Source organism: Caenorhabditis elegans, chromosome I (genome assembly GCF_000002985.6).
Source record: "Caenorhabditis elegans chromosome I".
Taxonomy (NCBI): Eukaryota; Metazoa; Nematoda; class Chromadorea; order Rhabditida; family Rhabditidae; genus Caenorhabditis; species Caenorhabditis elegans.
Genome location: NC_003279.8, coordinates 7,849,173 through 7,865,417, shown reverse-complemented (window position 1 = coordinate 7,865,417; position 16,245 = coordinate 7,849,173). Strand labels below are relative to the sequence as shown.

The following is a 16,245-nucleotide window of genomic DNA, read 5'->3' as shown; positions in this document are numbered from 1 at the left end:
AAAACACACACTTTTTATGTCATCACTATGACCCAGGAGTACATCCATTTTTGTGACTCCAATTTATTAAAGTTAATGTTCTTTAAGAAAAAAACTTTGAAAATTGATAAGATATTATAGAAAAGTGGAAAGTTTGTTTTTTTCTCCAGTTCGAATGTTCAAAACACAATTGGTCTCAAATTGTGCACTAAAAGGTATGACTGAAAATCCACTTTTTCTGCTTGAACTCAGCGGATATGAAACCTTTTTCAATTTTATTTTCAAATTTTGACAGAACACAAAATTTGCTACAAAATGGTTACGGGAATTTTTGAAAAAGTTAGTTTGAAGCCAGATATTAATTTTTAAAAATTGGAACATTTACTCATATATAACCGAATAACATAATTTAAGACTTCACATTTGTTATAAATGTTTCAAAATTTTCCATATTTCGTTTTGACAAAGTTCCAAATTTGCTAGAATGATTTATTTTTTGATTTAAAAAAATAACACATGCAGAAGGCAGTGTTTTTGGACAATTTCAAAAATAGTGGTACTGAGTATTTGCCACCTTTTAACAGTGAAAAAAGTTTCAAAAAAAAAGATTTGTTATGATCATTTTAACATAAGAGTAGTGGAAACAATTTTCTCCAGTAGCAATTATACAACTTAAAAGGCCCTTTACAGTCTTTGATCTTCCAGTCGTAACTCTTCTGTTATATATGCACCCATAAACCGCCAGATATCTCCCCCTTTTTCCTGACCTCTTTCCACACAATCCATCATTTCCAGACAAATGACGTCATATCTTCCCGTTGACTGCAACTACGTAATGTTGCATTCTCTTTTCACTTACGACCATCTGCCATTGTGACGTGGCAGAACTAGGCATGTTTTGAGTATTGTAGTCAAATGATGAAACTACATACTTTGCTAGTTCCCAAGAATGAGCAATATTATCGAAGACTATAGATGCTGACTGAGATCTCGAAACGTATAATAAAAGTTACATTTTATACAAAAAATGCAGAATTAAGTGATTTCAATATATTTTACAAAGTGTTTTACAAACTAGCTAAAATATTAAATAGCTCAATACACAACACTAGTGTTTCATATATATTTCTAAAAGTTTCAAAGTTTTAAGAATACGGTATTTTTCTTTGTGTCTTCAAACAAAGGAAATGCAAAAAAAACTTACAAATCTTATCTATCCAAAAATCTTCAAAGTTAAGTTTCACTGAGTTTTCCTAACAATCTTATCTCATCCTTTTTTGCTCTTTGGAATATCGACGGGAACAAAAAAAAAGTGCGGCAAGATGTGATGAATTACGTAATGACAAACTAACTTGGGTAATTGTGATGGATTAGGCGAGAATTTGTGGGAAAAGAAGGGCGGCTTGTTCCGCAAATAGGGTACACACGTTTTTCAGGGCGGCGTCAACTGGGTTGCCGATTGGCAACAGCCAAAAAGTTGACTGTAATTTATGAAGATATTCTAAAGTTTTGCTTAGTTTTGCTATGATATTTGGTAATTTTAGCACTATATAAAAGAATTTAAATATCTACCCAACTGGCTAAACTTTAGTAACTCAAGAAAGTGAAACATAGATGAGACTTTATTATCATGATATGGAATATTTATAGTTTATTCTATAGTTTTTGGCTTTTTCACAAGTCACAAATTTTGAAACCTAATTTAATGTTTCATTTAATTTTATATTTAAATGTTTTTGTTGTTTGTAGGGACCTCACTCTGCCCCCGCCCCTCTCATCTATACCATTCCTTCCAGAAAGTTCTCCGCCCTTCTGGACCATCCTGCCTTGTAGCCCCGCCCCCACCGCCAACTCATATATAAGTCAGGTCTTACCAATACACTCCAGTCATTCATTCAATCAGTCTATCTGAAAAATGTCGTACCCAATGACTCCAGTCAAGAGACCAACAATTTCACATGGCATTCAAGCATCGGATGGAATCATCAAAAGACCAATTGAGGGAAACAAGAAAAGGCTTAGTGCACCAATTAAGGATAAACCTGAGCACAGAATTGGTTAGTTTTTTAAACGATTTTTATACTGTAATTATTTGTATTGTTTTTCAATTGAAAATTTGCAGTAAAGTGGAAATAACCACTAAAGTAATGTGATACTCATTCTTAATTTGATTTGTAACATTTTTACCTAATATTTTCAGCACCAGAAGAAATCACAAATGCACCAACAACTTCTCGGCTTCGCCGTGCACCAGAATTCGATGTGGTTGTCATCATGAAAACAACAAAAAAGGATAGAAAAAAGATAATTCAGACACCAAGACGTCGATCAATAAAGCTTGCGAATGTACCAATGACACCTAAAACTGCTCCGATCCGGAGACACAGCACTGGAGGAAACGCAGCAATGTCGACTCCAAAAAGAAGAAAAAGCTTTGGATCATTGGCTCCAGTTCGACAACATCGTGTCGAGACCCGGAAAGTTGTGCGGAATTTGATGGCTGTTCGACCACCACTGTGCTTCTGAGAATGATTGTTATGATCTTATGATCCCGCGTGAGCAACTAATTCCTGTGGAATATGATTCATTGGAAATCAGCATTAATTATACAAATTGTCCTCATTTTTATTGCTAATAAAAAATAACTTATTAAAAAAAACGAACCTAACAAGAATTTCAAGTTAAAAAATGGTTTTATACCTGAATTATTGTTATTCAAAGCGCTAAACGTGTATCAACTTAAATTTCATACGTGTATCGTAACCTATTCTAACTTCACAATTATCTGCAACGTGTACTTTTAAGGTGCATGAATTTATTCTGATGTGTCTCGCCACGAGAAAAGTTTATGGTAGTCTTCTTCGTTGCGGCGGCTGCTTTTCCGTATTTTGGGGAATAACTTTTTATGAATAAAACGAGCTCTCTTTATTTTTTAAAAGGTTTTCTGTATTTCATTTTTCGAAAAGAACAGCAATAATTAATTATATAATTGAAAAAGAACCGCGGCAAACAATAAATGCTACCATAAACTTTTTTCCGTGGCGAGACCCATTCGATTTAACCCGCGCGCCTTTAAATGTACTATTTTTTGAGTTCGTGTTTTTTTTCTTTTCTCCAGAATTTTTCGCTTTTTTAGAACAGCGCACTCAAATAATATCGATGTTTTTCCACTTTTTTCCTGTTTCTCGAAAAGATTGAATCGGTCATATTGCTGTGAATACGTCATGTGACACACATTCTTCTGTTGCAGAACCCTGTTTCAGTTGACTGAACTTTCTTCTTTGTCATTCCACTTCTTATCATATTCTTCACTAAAATTGAATGTTTTCTGCACTTTTCTTTAATTTTGCAATTTTCCTCGTATTTCAGGAATCAAGTGTTTCCTTTTAAACCAAAACCTTTTATGACGCAGTTTTCCAGAACATTCACGTTTTTTATTCTGAATCATGTGATTTTCCTGGGTGTGGTCATGGTTTTCAGTCACAAATTTTCAATGTTTAAAGTCAATTGATCACCTGAGAAGTATTTCGTAATTTGGCGATTTTCGAATTAAATTGTCTTCGAAAGATCGTAATCGTAGTATTAGCTAACCGAAATTAATTTGTAAAGAGAAGCCAAGTGACAATTCCTAATTGGCCAGTTGTATATGTCTCTGTCAAACTTATTGTCTGTTGCATTGATGACTGCTGGCATTCCATTCTCCTTCTTCTTTTTCATCTTCTCTTTCTCCAACGAAAATCGATTGTCTGCGTGAGAGGAATCTCTAATCCCTCCGCGCGTCCGTCACTCTCTCATCTTCTCAATCGTCTCTCGAAACTCCTCAATATTTTCTTTCACGCGAAGCTATACACGAGACTGCATCAACATTTTCCTTCACTCTCCGCCTCTGACTTCCTCAGTACTGTCTTAGTCTTTCTCCCACACCATACTGACTCATTTTTGATGGTATTTGGCGTCATTGCCTGAATTCAAAATTGTTGTACTGTTTCAAATAGGAGTCTTGCCTGTTTGCTTATTAATTTTAAATTTTTAAATTGAAATTCCCTGTTAACCTGGTTGGGTGGACGATTTCGAGATTTATCGTCATGAAAAGATGGCTTTGAAATTATTATTTTCCACTAGGCCAAATTCAAAATTCTTCGTTGAACGTTTTCAATTAATTTTCCGGGCGAGCATTGAAAATATATGTATTACTGTAGTTCTCTTAGTACGCAAGTTTTTTAATGCAGCATATTTGACGACATATTGTGTAACAGATTTTTGAAACCATCTTTTAAACTAAATGTTTTTTCTTCTTTTAATTTTCAACAATTGCTTTGAAATTTTGCACCATTTACTCTTTTACGAAATTTCTGTCTTCTATTCTTGGCAGTTTTGAGTGTTTCTAAACTCGGCATTTTCATTGCTAAACACGTATTTACTCAGCTTTTGCTTGCCCCCGAACAAAAAAGTTTTATGATCAGTTCAGTTTGTCAGAGCACCAAAATGTCAACACAGAGCTCTCGCTCTTCGATTGGCACTTTACGAGTGAAGTCAAATACTGATTTGATAGGCTTCTCAATGTGGAGGAATCTTTTGCGACGATCGCTTTCTTTTTTTGTTCACCTGTTCGTACTATTCAATTCTTCAGCAGAGTGATGTTAACCTTGATCGTGTCATGTCGACCTGAATAGGAAATAGATGAATCGTATAGTTTGTGTGTATGTGAAGCACTTTTCTCGTTCATTTACATTTTCGAATATCAAATTTAGGTGTGGTACTGCGGCGCGGGAAAAAACGCGAAAAACAGATTATACCACCCCCAACTCTCCTCGTGACGTGGCCCAGTGATTCGTGAATCCTATATTAACCGCTGAAATTGGTCATTTATTATCTCAACCGGTTTCGTGTTTCTGTTCACTAATTCGTACGATTTTCTGTGTTCACCACACCTAATCCAATTAGAACTCAACAACTCGATGAGTCATGCGTAGGCGTTTTGGAATTTCATTTTTTAAATGTTTGTTAATACATTTCATTCTCTCCAAATTCTCACTTACATCATTAGTCTCAATCGTTACAACTAAATTGACCCGCTTAACTTGAAAATCTTTCAAATAATATGCTCAATATATTCTGCATTCCTTATTCTATTTGTTATCAGTTATTATACGCGACCATTGCCGCTCCCCATTCCTCCGACTGCTGCCTATCGTGAGTTTGACCTGAATTTCGTGTGGGAAATTGGACTGTTATATGAATTTAATTTCTATTTCCGAAGTTTAATTATCGATTACTAAAATTGATTGCCATTTCTGGAATACTCTTTGAAGAAATTTACCAATTTTTCTTTTAACACAGATTTTCTTGAATGACTATTCTATTCTATTTACAAAAAGTGTTAATTTTTTCGGAATTAGTTTCTTATAGCAGATTTCTTTGAACTTCATCAGTGTATTAAACCCAAAAAACAGTAAAATTTTCCTTCAAAGTATTTTGAAATCTTCAAAGGTTATCTGATCTTAAAATTATTGCCTATTGGTGTTACTCGCACAGCTGTTCGACTTTTTGTAGCGGAAGTGCGGACGAGCTATGGGAGCAAGGACAAACACAGAGCACACGGCGGCCGGAGCAGCCGGAGCACCCCCACTTTTTTGTTTGCTCGAATGCCTTGTGTCAAAAACTTTGGAGGATTTTCCATCTTTCCTCAGAGAGATGACTTTAGCTGTCTATCAGATGATGGCGACCTTAGATATCCCGATTTATAAGAATACTGAGACTTTTCTTCAACATCGTTAAACCTCAAAAAACATCCATTTGCGGTAGCAACTAATACGTAGTTGCTTCTGTTTTCCTCCGTTCGACCAGTTCTCTTTTTCTCTCTTTCCCAAATGTCCATTCTATTCTCTCACTTTTTGTCCACACGTGGCCGAACGTTGTAAGGGTTTAGTGTGTTCACAGGCGGCATTATACGTTTTTTCCTACGATTCATAATTTTTGTTGAATATCCTGAACAATTTTCTAAACCTTTAATATTTTCAGATCATCAGAAATCAATGGATTTGTCTGAGGATCAAATTCGCGGACTACCGCACCATGAGCTTCTTGGTCATTTCTTGCAAATGCGCGAAGAGTTTAACGAGTTCCAGACAAGTTCCGCGGAAATTGAGAAAATGATGGATTCAGAATTGGATGATTTGAAAACACAACTGAAAAAAGCAGAAACCAGAGTACAGCAGATGACCACAGAGCAAATTAGGAACAAGGTTGGTACTATTTTTTACATTAAAATTGAAAAAAAAAACTTTATAAAATTTTTCAACTATAATTTGAATTTTGTGAATTTTAAAGGATCGACAGGACGATTCCCGTGTACAATTTGCACAAGTCGAAGAGCAATTAAGACGAGAAAACTCACATCTTCATGAACAATGTGAAAGTCAGAGAGAAAGAATTCGAAAACTGGAACAGAGAAACGATGTGCTCGAAACATCAGAAAGAAATAAGGAATATCTAGCATCTGATCTCGGATCGAAACTGGATCATGCTATTGAAAAGATAGCAATGTTGGAAAGTGAGCTTTATGAACGGCAAGTTGCTGCTGAAGAAATGCATAGATTACGAGAAGAACAACTTCGAACAACAGAACGGCCACGTTTGATTGTAGAACCATTGAGGAATGATCCAGAAATTCTGCCGGACGAGCCATCCCCAGGTCCAAGTAAAGAAGAGTTTAAAATGAGTAAGTATTTGTCGCATTTTGAGAATGAAAATAACTAGTACTATTTAAGGCTCGGAAGATGTTTTCATGGAAGACGTGCAGCACCACGAAGATGTTCGAATGGAGGAAACTATTGCAAAAATTGACGAAGTGCGCATCGATGACAATAAAAATATTCAAGAAAAAGTACGTAAATTTTCTTTTTTTGGTGGATTTTTGAAAGTAAATATCCAAATATTAATTCAAAGAAGACCTGCAAATTTCGATCAATTAATAGCTTCACACCTTATTTCGGAATGAAAAACATTTAGTCGAAAAACTCTTGCAGCGAGTTCTAATTCTTTTTTCCCTCACAACTATAAACGATAGCATCTCTAGATGCAGAATAGACCGAAAAAACAATATTTGCTAACCCATTTATAGTTCTCAGCCAACATTTACATAGCTTTCAGAGCCAACGAGTATCTACCGGTACGGGCGCCGGTGCTTGCATCAATCGAATCGTCAAAGACCTGATGACAAAAGTCGAGCGGCTCGATTCAATTTTATCGACGATTCGCGTGAGCAACAACTCGTCTAACAACAATTCCAGTCATCTTACAACGACACGGGCTTAACATTTCATTTTTTGGTTTTTCTCACCTTTCTCGCATACTGTGACTTTTCATTCACTCAGGGATCCTCCATTTCATCATTTCCTTCGTTTCTTTCCGTTATTATTCTTTTCCATGACATCCTGTATCATGCTTATGTTTTATTCCCACCCAATTGGTATTAGACCCCGATTTTATTTGCCCCGCCTTACTGTTGCTCAATATAAGTTCCACGTTCGCCATTCACCCACATTATTTTCCAAATTTCTAAAGTGCCTACATATTTCTAATTTTTCTGTTAAAAATTTATATATCCGTCACCATGAATAGTTAGTAAAGGAATGATTTCAAGAAAAAGTGAGCAAAATAAATAAATAAATACAATTTGAATTAATCTTTCTAGCAATTTTTGGAGACAGAGAACGCCAGCATTCGTCCTATCACCGAGTTGTCACAACAGCACTCAATCGATTTTTCTGAAACTGTCAGAATACAAACATCCTTTCGTGAACGTGTCTGGCAAGTGAAAATGGTCAAATCCGAAGAAAATGCGTTAACAAATAGAGCAATTGACGAAGGATTAATGGGATTTTCGAGTTGTATCACATGCCGATTGAGACCTCCAAGACGACTTCTTTCTTTTGAAATATCTTCTGGAGACAGACGAATTGGTTGAACTTGCTCACCATATGGGACCTAGAATTTAGGAAAAAATTTAGTTTATCTTTAAAAGATGCGGATTGTGGAATCTAGTCAGGAATTATACAAGTTTTGATATAAAATATTAACCATCAAGGGAGTATTTACGTTTTTCAATTTTTTTTGTGGAAAAAATAATTTTAAAAGCCTCTGAAACTATTTAAAAGATTACCTCAAATCTGAAATGCTTCTCATGACCATCATCTCTTGTAAGTATCCATTCTCTACTTGTCGCACTATCTCCAAAATCTACGAGCAAATCAACAGAAACTCGTGCTCCAGACGGAATATCTCCAATAATCGAGTTTCCCTTCACATCGAGACCTTCTTCAGTTTTTAATTCAACTCCTAACAAATCTCCATCGGTTTTGTTTGTGATTCCAAATCGAATAGCCGTGTATTGTCCATCATTAATACGCGGATAACTAATTGATAATATTAGCCCGTTTCCTTCAATTACATTCAAAAGTTCAATTTCTTTTTCTTCGATATGAGTTGCATCCATTATTTGACGACTTCCCGCGGCCGAGAAATCAACGTCAATCAGCAAATCGAGATCATTTCTTTCTGTTTTTGGCTTACCATTCATTGGTTCTGAATTTTTTTGAATATTAAGAATCAAATACGGTTAGGGGTACTGTAGCCACGAATAATACCGTAACTCTACAGATCTGTACTTCAAACACTTTTCATGTTTTGCATATATACCTTACCAAATGTGGTTAATGGGGTTTTTTAAAGTTTACAATAAATCCAAGATAGAGTTATTTCTTGGTATTTTCACGAATTTGTTTGTTTTGGTCCGAGATTTTACAGGAATATTCTTTTGTGCTACCCTAAAATCGGTTTTGATTGAAACTCACTTGATTTATTGAGAATGAGTGCTTGTTTCTTAGTAGATGGTTTTGGGTTAGGCTTCTCCTCTGGCTCACTATCATCCTCTTCTTCCTCCTCTTCATCTTCTTCATCAGATTCCTCTTCACTTTCTTCATCCTCATCATCTTCCTCTTCTTCTTCTGATTCATTTTCTTCCTCTTCCTCATCTTCTTCATCTTCATCCTCCTCTTCTTCATCTTCGTCTTCTTCTTCATCTTCATCATCATCATCTTCTTCTTCGTCACTATCATCCAATTTCAATTCATTCGGTGCATGTGCTTCTTTTCTTAATAACGAATCACTTGATGTTGCTGGGAATTCGGGTAGATCAATGTATTTCGTACATCTTTGATTCAACACATGTGACAGAGATCCCAATTGGAATTTATCACGTTCCTTGAAACTACTAATAAGCTCTGGTGCTGGCTTTTTCGACATGAAAATCTCTTCCATATGCTGTGAAAGAATCTCCGTATTGAACATTAGATTCCGTAAAAATCGGCATCGATCACGAACGTCATAACTGAGATCGAATCGGGCAAGTTGGAATACGTATTGTACAATCTTTTCAGAGTCATCACGCTTCACAAGCCACAACTTCACTGCAAGTTTCAGAGCTTCTAGTTTAACCAGCTCATTTTCCGTCGAAAATTTCTTTGCAATAAGCCTCAAAAAGTCTGGAGCCATGTGTAGAACTTGTTCGACATGGGTGGCGACGAGCCAAATGACACAAGCTCGCGCTTGTGCTGCAATCATATTCGGCATGAGCCTCATAAGCCTTGAAAGAAGATTCAGAGGGGCAGAAGCATGCAAAAGTCTCTTGATGACAACTACAGCAGAGCATACGACTTTCTCATCGGAAGAAGAAATCAATTGGACAAGTCCAGTCATACATTGATCTGATACTGCTCCGACGCGAACTGCACATCTTCCAATTGCCTCAACAGCTGGAGAAGCTAAATCAGACATATGAACATAGGTCTGAAAAATGAAAAAGAATTTCATATGAAAATTTATTACCCTCTCTCACCTGTAACTCTCTCAAAATGATATGAACATTCGCTTCTGAAACCAAACTTGTGAGCACATGAAGTTTTAGTTTCTTAACGAGAGAACTGTCACAGGATCGTACGAAGAATGATTTTAGGAACGGGTCGAACATCGTCTGAGAGTGAAAAAAATTGATTTTTGATATGTAAAAGTTCCATCAAAAGACAAGTACACTGAAACACAACCAAGCAGCACTCCAATTCACTGGTAAAAATATCTGGATTGTCTCATTTGTCAAAACCAAGAATTCTATGTATTTACTTATGAGCAAAAACATCACAGTGCACTTCAATTGAGCAACAATATCGTTCAAAAAGCTAGATATCTCATTTTAAAAGAATTTCAGACAATCCAGATTAAGACAACACAAAAACGGGGAAAGTGACTCTAAGACTGAGACGCTAACCACTGCTATCACAAATTTATCATTTTGTGAAATTAATTCAAAAACTGATAAATGTATAACAGTTTCTTCTAGATTTGTCTCAGTCTTTACATGCTTTTCATGCTATTTTCTCAGTTGCGTTCAGCGCACTTTTGAGATGGCGTAAGTTCCTTCCTCTACCGGATTTCGTTCGCATATTGTTGCAATGTTGGTGAGAACTACGTATTGGGTCTCCCGTGGACCACGTAGAAGTCGGACAAGTGCACGGGCGATCTGGAAATAAGAGTTTTTATTTTTACTTTACTAACTTTTCAGTTGAAATTTCTGAAGCCATATTTTTTTCCGCTTGACTTACCTGAGAGAGTTGAGCTTTCGGCGCAACATGATAAAATAATTGTACGACTGCCATGACAACTGAACAATTTCTTGATTGAAGTAGAGGACGAGCTGAGTTGAGAAGAAGTACAACATCCGTATCGGGTGGTCCTCTATCTGGATCCGCCAATTCATGTCTTGCATATCTAGTCAACATGTTGATCATCACAATTTGACCCCATTCGTCGACATCTGCCAAACCACGACATAATGCTCTGAAGTGTTTATGAAGAAGATCGAGTCGGTGTGGACAGATCTCATCAAATGCGTAAACAGCACTACCGAGTACTAAACTTCTTCGATCAGCGAGAAGAAAATCTATGCAATCGACAAGCTGAGGTTCGAGTTCAGGTTCCAGTGAGTATAGTTTTGGTATGGCATGTGCAGCAACTTTCCTCACGTATGGACTCATATCACGTACTGCATCTTTGATGGCTAAAAGCATGATTGGTGCGACCATCGGAACACGGATTGATGTTAAAACTCGGAGAGCACTTCCACGAATCAGTTGATTCGGATCTTTGAGAGCCCGTTGGAAAGTTGATATCGAGAGAAGTGCAAGATCTTGTTGTTCTTCGGCATATCGTACAAGATAAACAAATACCAACTTTTTCAGCTCCACATTTTTTGCTGCTACGTTCTTCACAACTGCAGCAAATAGTTCACTGACATCTTTTCCTTTCGCTATCAGCTGAAATTTCAAGTTTAGATAATTATAATTTATTGGAAATAAAATCTCACGTTAATTATTCGTTTCATTGCATCAACTTTTAGGTTATCTTTATTACTATCCAGCATGGCTTTTAGGTCAGCGAATCGTCTGAAAGTAGATATATTCGAAAAATGTTACGTACAGTTATACCTAAAATGTAACTGTTGAAATTTTTTAAAAAATAAGTATTTTTATTAGTCTTAAGTTAACAAAAAAACCTACGTCCTATTATCCAAGATGACTCCGCCCTCAGCAATTTCCATTTCAGGGCTGGTCAACCCTTCGACGAACGACGTCATCTGAAAATAAAATAACCTTATTTTTAAAAAAGAGAAAAAAATGTAATAAAATATTTGCAGTGTCGGAATGAACACATAATTCCAAAATAAAGCCAAAGGGATTTTAAAATAAATTTAAAATTTGTTAAAAGGTTTTATTCCACCAGTGAAAAAGAGATTTAATATGAATGAGAGGATCACGTTAAAGACCAGATTTTGAGATAATGTATTTTAAAGATAAAATGTTCAAATAATAGCAGGCAAGATGACAGTTATTGCCCGAAGCAACCAAATCCAAGAAGAAGATTTCGACGAGTGAAATGGAGTCCGATTACTGCAGTTTCTTTTGTTGCATATGATCCTATATTGAAACCGTCCAGATTCACTCTGAAATTTTGTAAAAATTGATTGAAAAAAGCTTGTAGGAGTTTTCGAGAAACTATATATTATGAGGACTTAGAAAAGACATTCTGAAGTGGAAACGCGCTCCACTGCCGAATAAATACGCCCCGCCCCCAAGCCATAGGTCTCATTAGGTATTTGGCGACAAAACCGTAAATTCGAAAGTTTTTAGTATTGCCGATTTCTCCGATCTTCAAGCATTTGTCCTGTTTTTAAGTGGTTTAAAAAAATGTTATGGCTAATTTGATGAATAAAATTTATACTTTCTTCTTTCTCGTAAGGGGATTTTTCTGCGTTTTCATAATATTTGTACCTGTATATTTCTCCAAGTATTTTGTTCCTAATTAAAACTTACTTTGGCTCAATGTAGGAATCATTTTGTCCAGCGGCGAGAACTGTTCCAATAAGAGTATCAAGTGAATATAATTGAATACTTGAATTTCCATGGGATACCGCAAATACACCACCATCACGAGAGAATGTAATTGAACCCTGAAATGAACTAGTAATATGATATTATCATTTTTATATTTCACTACCTTCGTTCCAGCTTGTTCCGTAATTTCAGCTGCAACTAATCTCTGGTATGCCAAATCCCAAATCATCAGATTTCCAATAGCATCTAACGAGACGATATACCGACCACATGGGGAGAACTTGACAGCGATAATCGAAGCTTTATGACCACTAAAAATGCGAACTCGAGTACCAGAACAAACATCCCATACTCGAACATATCTATCATCTGATCCTCCAGCAATATAATTACAATTTGGATGATAATCAATACATCCAACGTCTCCATATGGATCAGCGAATATTCTAAGTGGATGCATTCGATCTGTCGACCACATTGCAGCTGTTTTATCGGCACTTGCTGTAGCGAAATAGTATCCACGACTACAGAATTGAGCCTGTAATAGTTTTCAGATTAGATAATGTAGAACGTTGCGCTGAAACTTTATGAGACAGTTTTTTTATTAGTTAAATTCGATAATTTCGGATAATGATCTATTATTTGAAATAAGATTACCAACGACACTAAATATCTCAGTTAAAATGCTAGTTAAAATTATATAAATACAAACCTGCCAAACTACTGCTGGTGTTCTATAAATAACAGCATTCCTCTGAGTCTCCATACTCCAAAGTCGAACTGTTCGATCTCCGGCAGATGATATAAGAAGTCGTCGATCCGGTGAAAAATTGACAGAAAACACGGGACCACCGTGGCCTGTATACCTCACACTTGTCGTTGATCCTTGTAAATCAAACATTTGTGATTGCACGTTATCCGCAGTTTCAATATCGATTTTATCAAGAAATTCCATATCACGAAGCTTCTTCATCTTATTCATCGGATCCATTGCATTCATAACAATTGAAGAATCAGATAAACCCATTGCAATAAGACTTGAATCATCCGTAAAATCACATGAAGCCACTCCAATTGGTGCATTTACTGTTGTGTACATACAAATGGAAACGGGTGATTCAGCTGAAATGATGGCCATTTTTCCGACGTCTCGAAGCCAATTTCGTCGTTCCTCTCGAAGATGTTCGCTGATTGGTGGAAGAGGAATTCGGTCAGCTTGTGGGCAATGCTGGAAATAACAAGATATATACAAAGAACTATGAAAATTACAGAACAAAGGGAGAGGGACTCAAAAAACACACTAAAAAATTTTAATCGTCACAGCTACACCCTCAACCATTTAAATTTTGACTGTATTTTTCAGTGTATTTTTGCATTATTTTCAGGCCATTAGAGTTGCTCCAAAAGATACTTTTGAATATTTTTGAAGACTTCAAAAGAGTTTAGGTGTAGCCAAACATTATTTTTGGAAATTTATTCAGAAAAAAATCAACTGTTTTAAAATTAGATTTTTCAACATAACATGCCGATTAAAATGTTACAGCGATATGTTATCAGCAAAGGTGTTCATTTTTCGATTTTTCACAAAAAACAATAACGAAAATATTACGTTTTTCGGTTTTTGGGAAATCGAAAAATCTAATGATTTTGTTTTTGATTTTTTGAAAATTAGCTTAAAATATTGACAATTTTTTTCTCTTTTTTAGAAAACAATTATATATGTTCTTATGTTTTTTTTCATTAACATAAACAAAATTTGATAAACATTTTTAAAATTTCAGGGTAAGATGAAAATCTTTCCTTGTCAGTACAAAAAAATTCAAAAAAATTGTTTAAAAATCTTACCGTCTGCATTTTCTTTCCCATATCTTTCCAATCTTTTCCTTTTGTCTTCCGTTTTTCAATATTCTGCATCAATTCGTCTTTTAACACCGAAAACATCATTTTATGTCTTTTATCACTTTTCGAAGTTACTCCAAGAATTCCACCCATTTGGGTTTCTATTGTCGTTCGATTTGTGGATACTTCGTCAGCATCTTTAACGGATATTATTATATTTTTTTTGTATATAAAAATGAATACTTACTTTCAATACAAATATGTTTTGCAATTATATTCTTAACACCAATCACTCTCGTTTGAATTGATTCAAGATGTTTCAGTGTTGGCCTCGAAAGTCGAACAAGAAATTTATTTTCTCGTAAAATGTGAACATGTTCATTGGCTCGTAACGTCATTGCATCTTCGATTAGTGATAATTGATATACAAATTCCGAGAAACATTCAGGAATGAAAATCTTGAATCGATTGAAGAATATACGGGCAGTTGCGGCATGCTTTTCAATTAAAGCTATATAGCTGTGTGCAAATATAGGAAATAAAAGTTGACTGAATTCCGCTTGAACAACATCTGTACAATCGTTTGCGTGCTGGACAAATGTGTCGAATTCAACGGATATCGCTTCTCTGAAACTTTTGGTTTTTAAGACATTGGGCTTTGAAAAATTCAAATTTTGTCTATTTTGCTATTAAAAAAAATTATTTCTAAGATGAAGTGGCGAAATTTGAGTAGATTCATTAGACTTAAAATGATACCGAAAACCGAATGTATTATTAATACGTCTTGTAAATTTCCCAAATTTATTTAAATACCGGTTTTGAGTTTAGGGGAAAAGTCTATATTCGGCAGAAAATTACAAAATTGATTTTTTCGGTAAAAGTGATCTTTTCAGTCGATGGATGCACAACATTTGGAAAAAATTTTATTTTGAAATTACTGTGTGCACATCTACTGAAAAAGCATCTTAATCAACTGGTTAGCTTTTTTTTGAGAAATTTAAAACAATTTTGTGGGGTCATTTTGAGTCTAGCAATGCTCCAACCTTTTAAAATATTAATTTCTAGATACATTTTTAAATTGAAAAAAAAAACTTACTCTGGAGGTAATCCATTAGATCCTTCAACTCTAAGTACTGGTCCAGCTTCTCGAGTCAAAAGCTCTTCAGTTTCTGTTAAACCATTTCGTCGTAAGTATCCAATAATCATTTGAAGTGATTCATTGTTCATTGGCCGAGAAAGCAAATTATCCTCCATTGCTGAATTGTTGTGCGTGTTTTGAAACATTTGTGGAGAACTTATCGAATGACTACTCGAATTCTCGCTATCCATCAAGTTCATTCTCTGGAAAATATATTATTATGAGAAAATACTGTCAAAATATCAAATTTGATATATTTTTTTGAATTTAAACCGACATTTGTTAGAAAAATAATTGAGTTCAAAATGGTGTTTTTTTTTTCAAATATGTGGCCAATTGCAGAATTTATAAGTAGAATAAAAGAGCGAAGAAGAATTAATTCAAACGTCACTACGAACTTGTTGCCGACATGGTGCAGCAGAGCGAGATTGCAACTAACCTACGTAGGCATGCCTACCTTCGGAATTTCTGTCAGACCTTTTTGTAGGAGTTAAAAGTTAATTATCTATGAAAAAAAAACGGTGTTTGGGTCCTGTACTCCAAAAGAACTCTACTCAGTTTCTTTAAATGAAGGTACCCAATCTTAAATAATTATGATATCTCCCTTGATATCACTTTGGCAACTAACTAAGAACACTAAATATACAGTAAAATGTTATCGCTTGTAGTTTGTAGTGTAAATTTAACATTTTCATTCCAACTGATTTCAATACAACGATTAATAAATATTCGAATGTATTCAATTGTGCAATCAACAATATTTTGTTTGCTATCTTATCATTTCTATGTATCTGATAACGGAGTCGATTGCTACAGTGATAACTTTCTAGAATGATGAAAAAA

The 16,245-nt window shown here is 35.2% G+C and overlaps 4 protein-coding genes and 1 non-coding gene across 6 annotated transcripts; 3 read left to right on the top strand and 2 right to left on the bottom strand.

Moving 5' to 3' along the window:
- Nucleotides 1-1,848: 1,848 nt before the first annotated feature.
- Nucleotides 1,849-2,889, top strand: R11A5.3 (uncharacterized protein). Its single transcript, NM_059772.7, has 2 exons — nt 1,849-2,036; nt 2,180-2,889. Exons 1-2 carry the CDS (start codon nt 1,895-1,897, stop codon nt 2,503-2,505), a joined length of 468 nt encoding a protein of 155 aa, NP_492173.1. The 5' UTR covers nt 1,849-1,894; the 3' UTR covers nt 2,506-2,889.
- A 2,423-nt stretch (nt 2,890-5,312) lies between these two features.
- R11A5.8 lies at nt 5,313-5,478 on the top strand. Its single transcript, NR_101587.1, has one exon. It is a non-coding gene; the product is annotated as a small nucleolar RNA R11A5.8 (small nucleolar RNA).
- A 522-nt stretch (nt 5,479-6,000) lies between these two features.
- nud-2 lies at nt 6,001-7,662 on the top strand. The gene is made up of 4 exons (NM_059771.7): nt 6,001-6,224; nt 6,310-6,700; nt 6,750-6,865; nt 7,132-7,662. Exons 1-4 carry the CDS (start codon nt 6,015-6,017, stop codon nt 7,294-7,296), a joined length of 882 nt encoding a protein of 293 aa, NP_492172.1. The 5' UTR covers nt 6,001-6,014; the 3' UTR covers nt 7,297-7,662.
- On the bottom strand, nt 7,564-11,668 carry apb-3 (AP-3 complex subunit beta; the record flags this gene model as incomplete). 2 transcript variants are annotated; one of them, NM_059770.7, is made up of 8 exons in its annotated part: nt 7,564-7,968; nt 8,144-8,565; nt 8,835-9,828; nt 9,878-10,012; nt 10,463-10,555; nt 10,638-11,348; nt 11,399-11,477; nt 11,592-11,668. In NM_059770.7, 8 exons carry the CDS (start codon nt 11,666-11,668, stop codon nt 7,672-7,674), a joined length of 2,808 nt encoding a protein of 935 aa, NP_492171.2. In that variant the 3' UTR covers nt 7,564-7,671. The 2 variants fall into 2 exon arrangements, with proteins under 2 accessions (NP_492171.2, NP_492170.2); NM_059769.6 differs by having other exon boundaries at nt 7,565-7,968; nt 10,433-10,555.
- A 113-nt stretch (nt 11,669-11,781) lies between these two features.
- Nucleotides 11,782-15,605, bottom strand: taf-5 (Transcription initiation factor TFIID subunit 5). The gene is made up of 7 exons (NM_059768.8): nt 15,361-15,605; nt 14,512-14,891; nt 14,271-14,461; nt 13,138-13,653; nt 12,589-12,963; nt 12,405-12,541; nt 11,782-12,034 (listed from the first exon to the last, which is right to left on the bottom strand). Exons 1-7 carry the CDS (start codon nt 15,591-15,593, stop codon nt 11,920-11,922), a joined length of 1,947 nt encoding a protein of 648 aa, NP_492169.2. The 5' UTR covers nt 15,594-15,605; the 3' UTR covers nt 11,782-11,919.
- Nucleotides 15,606-16,245: the final 640 nt, after the last annotated feature.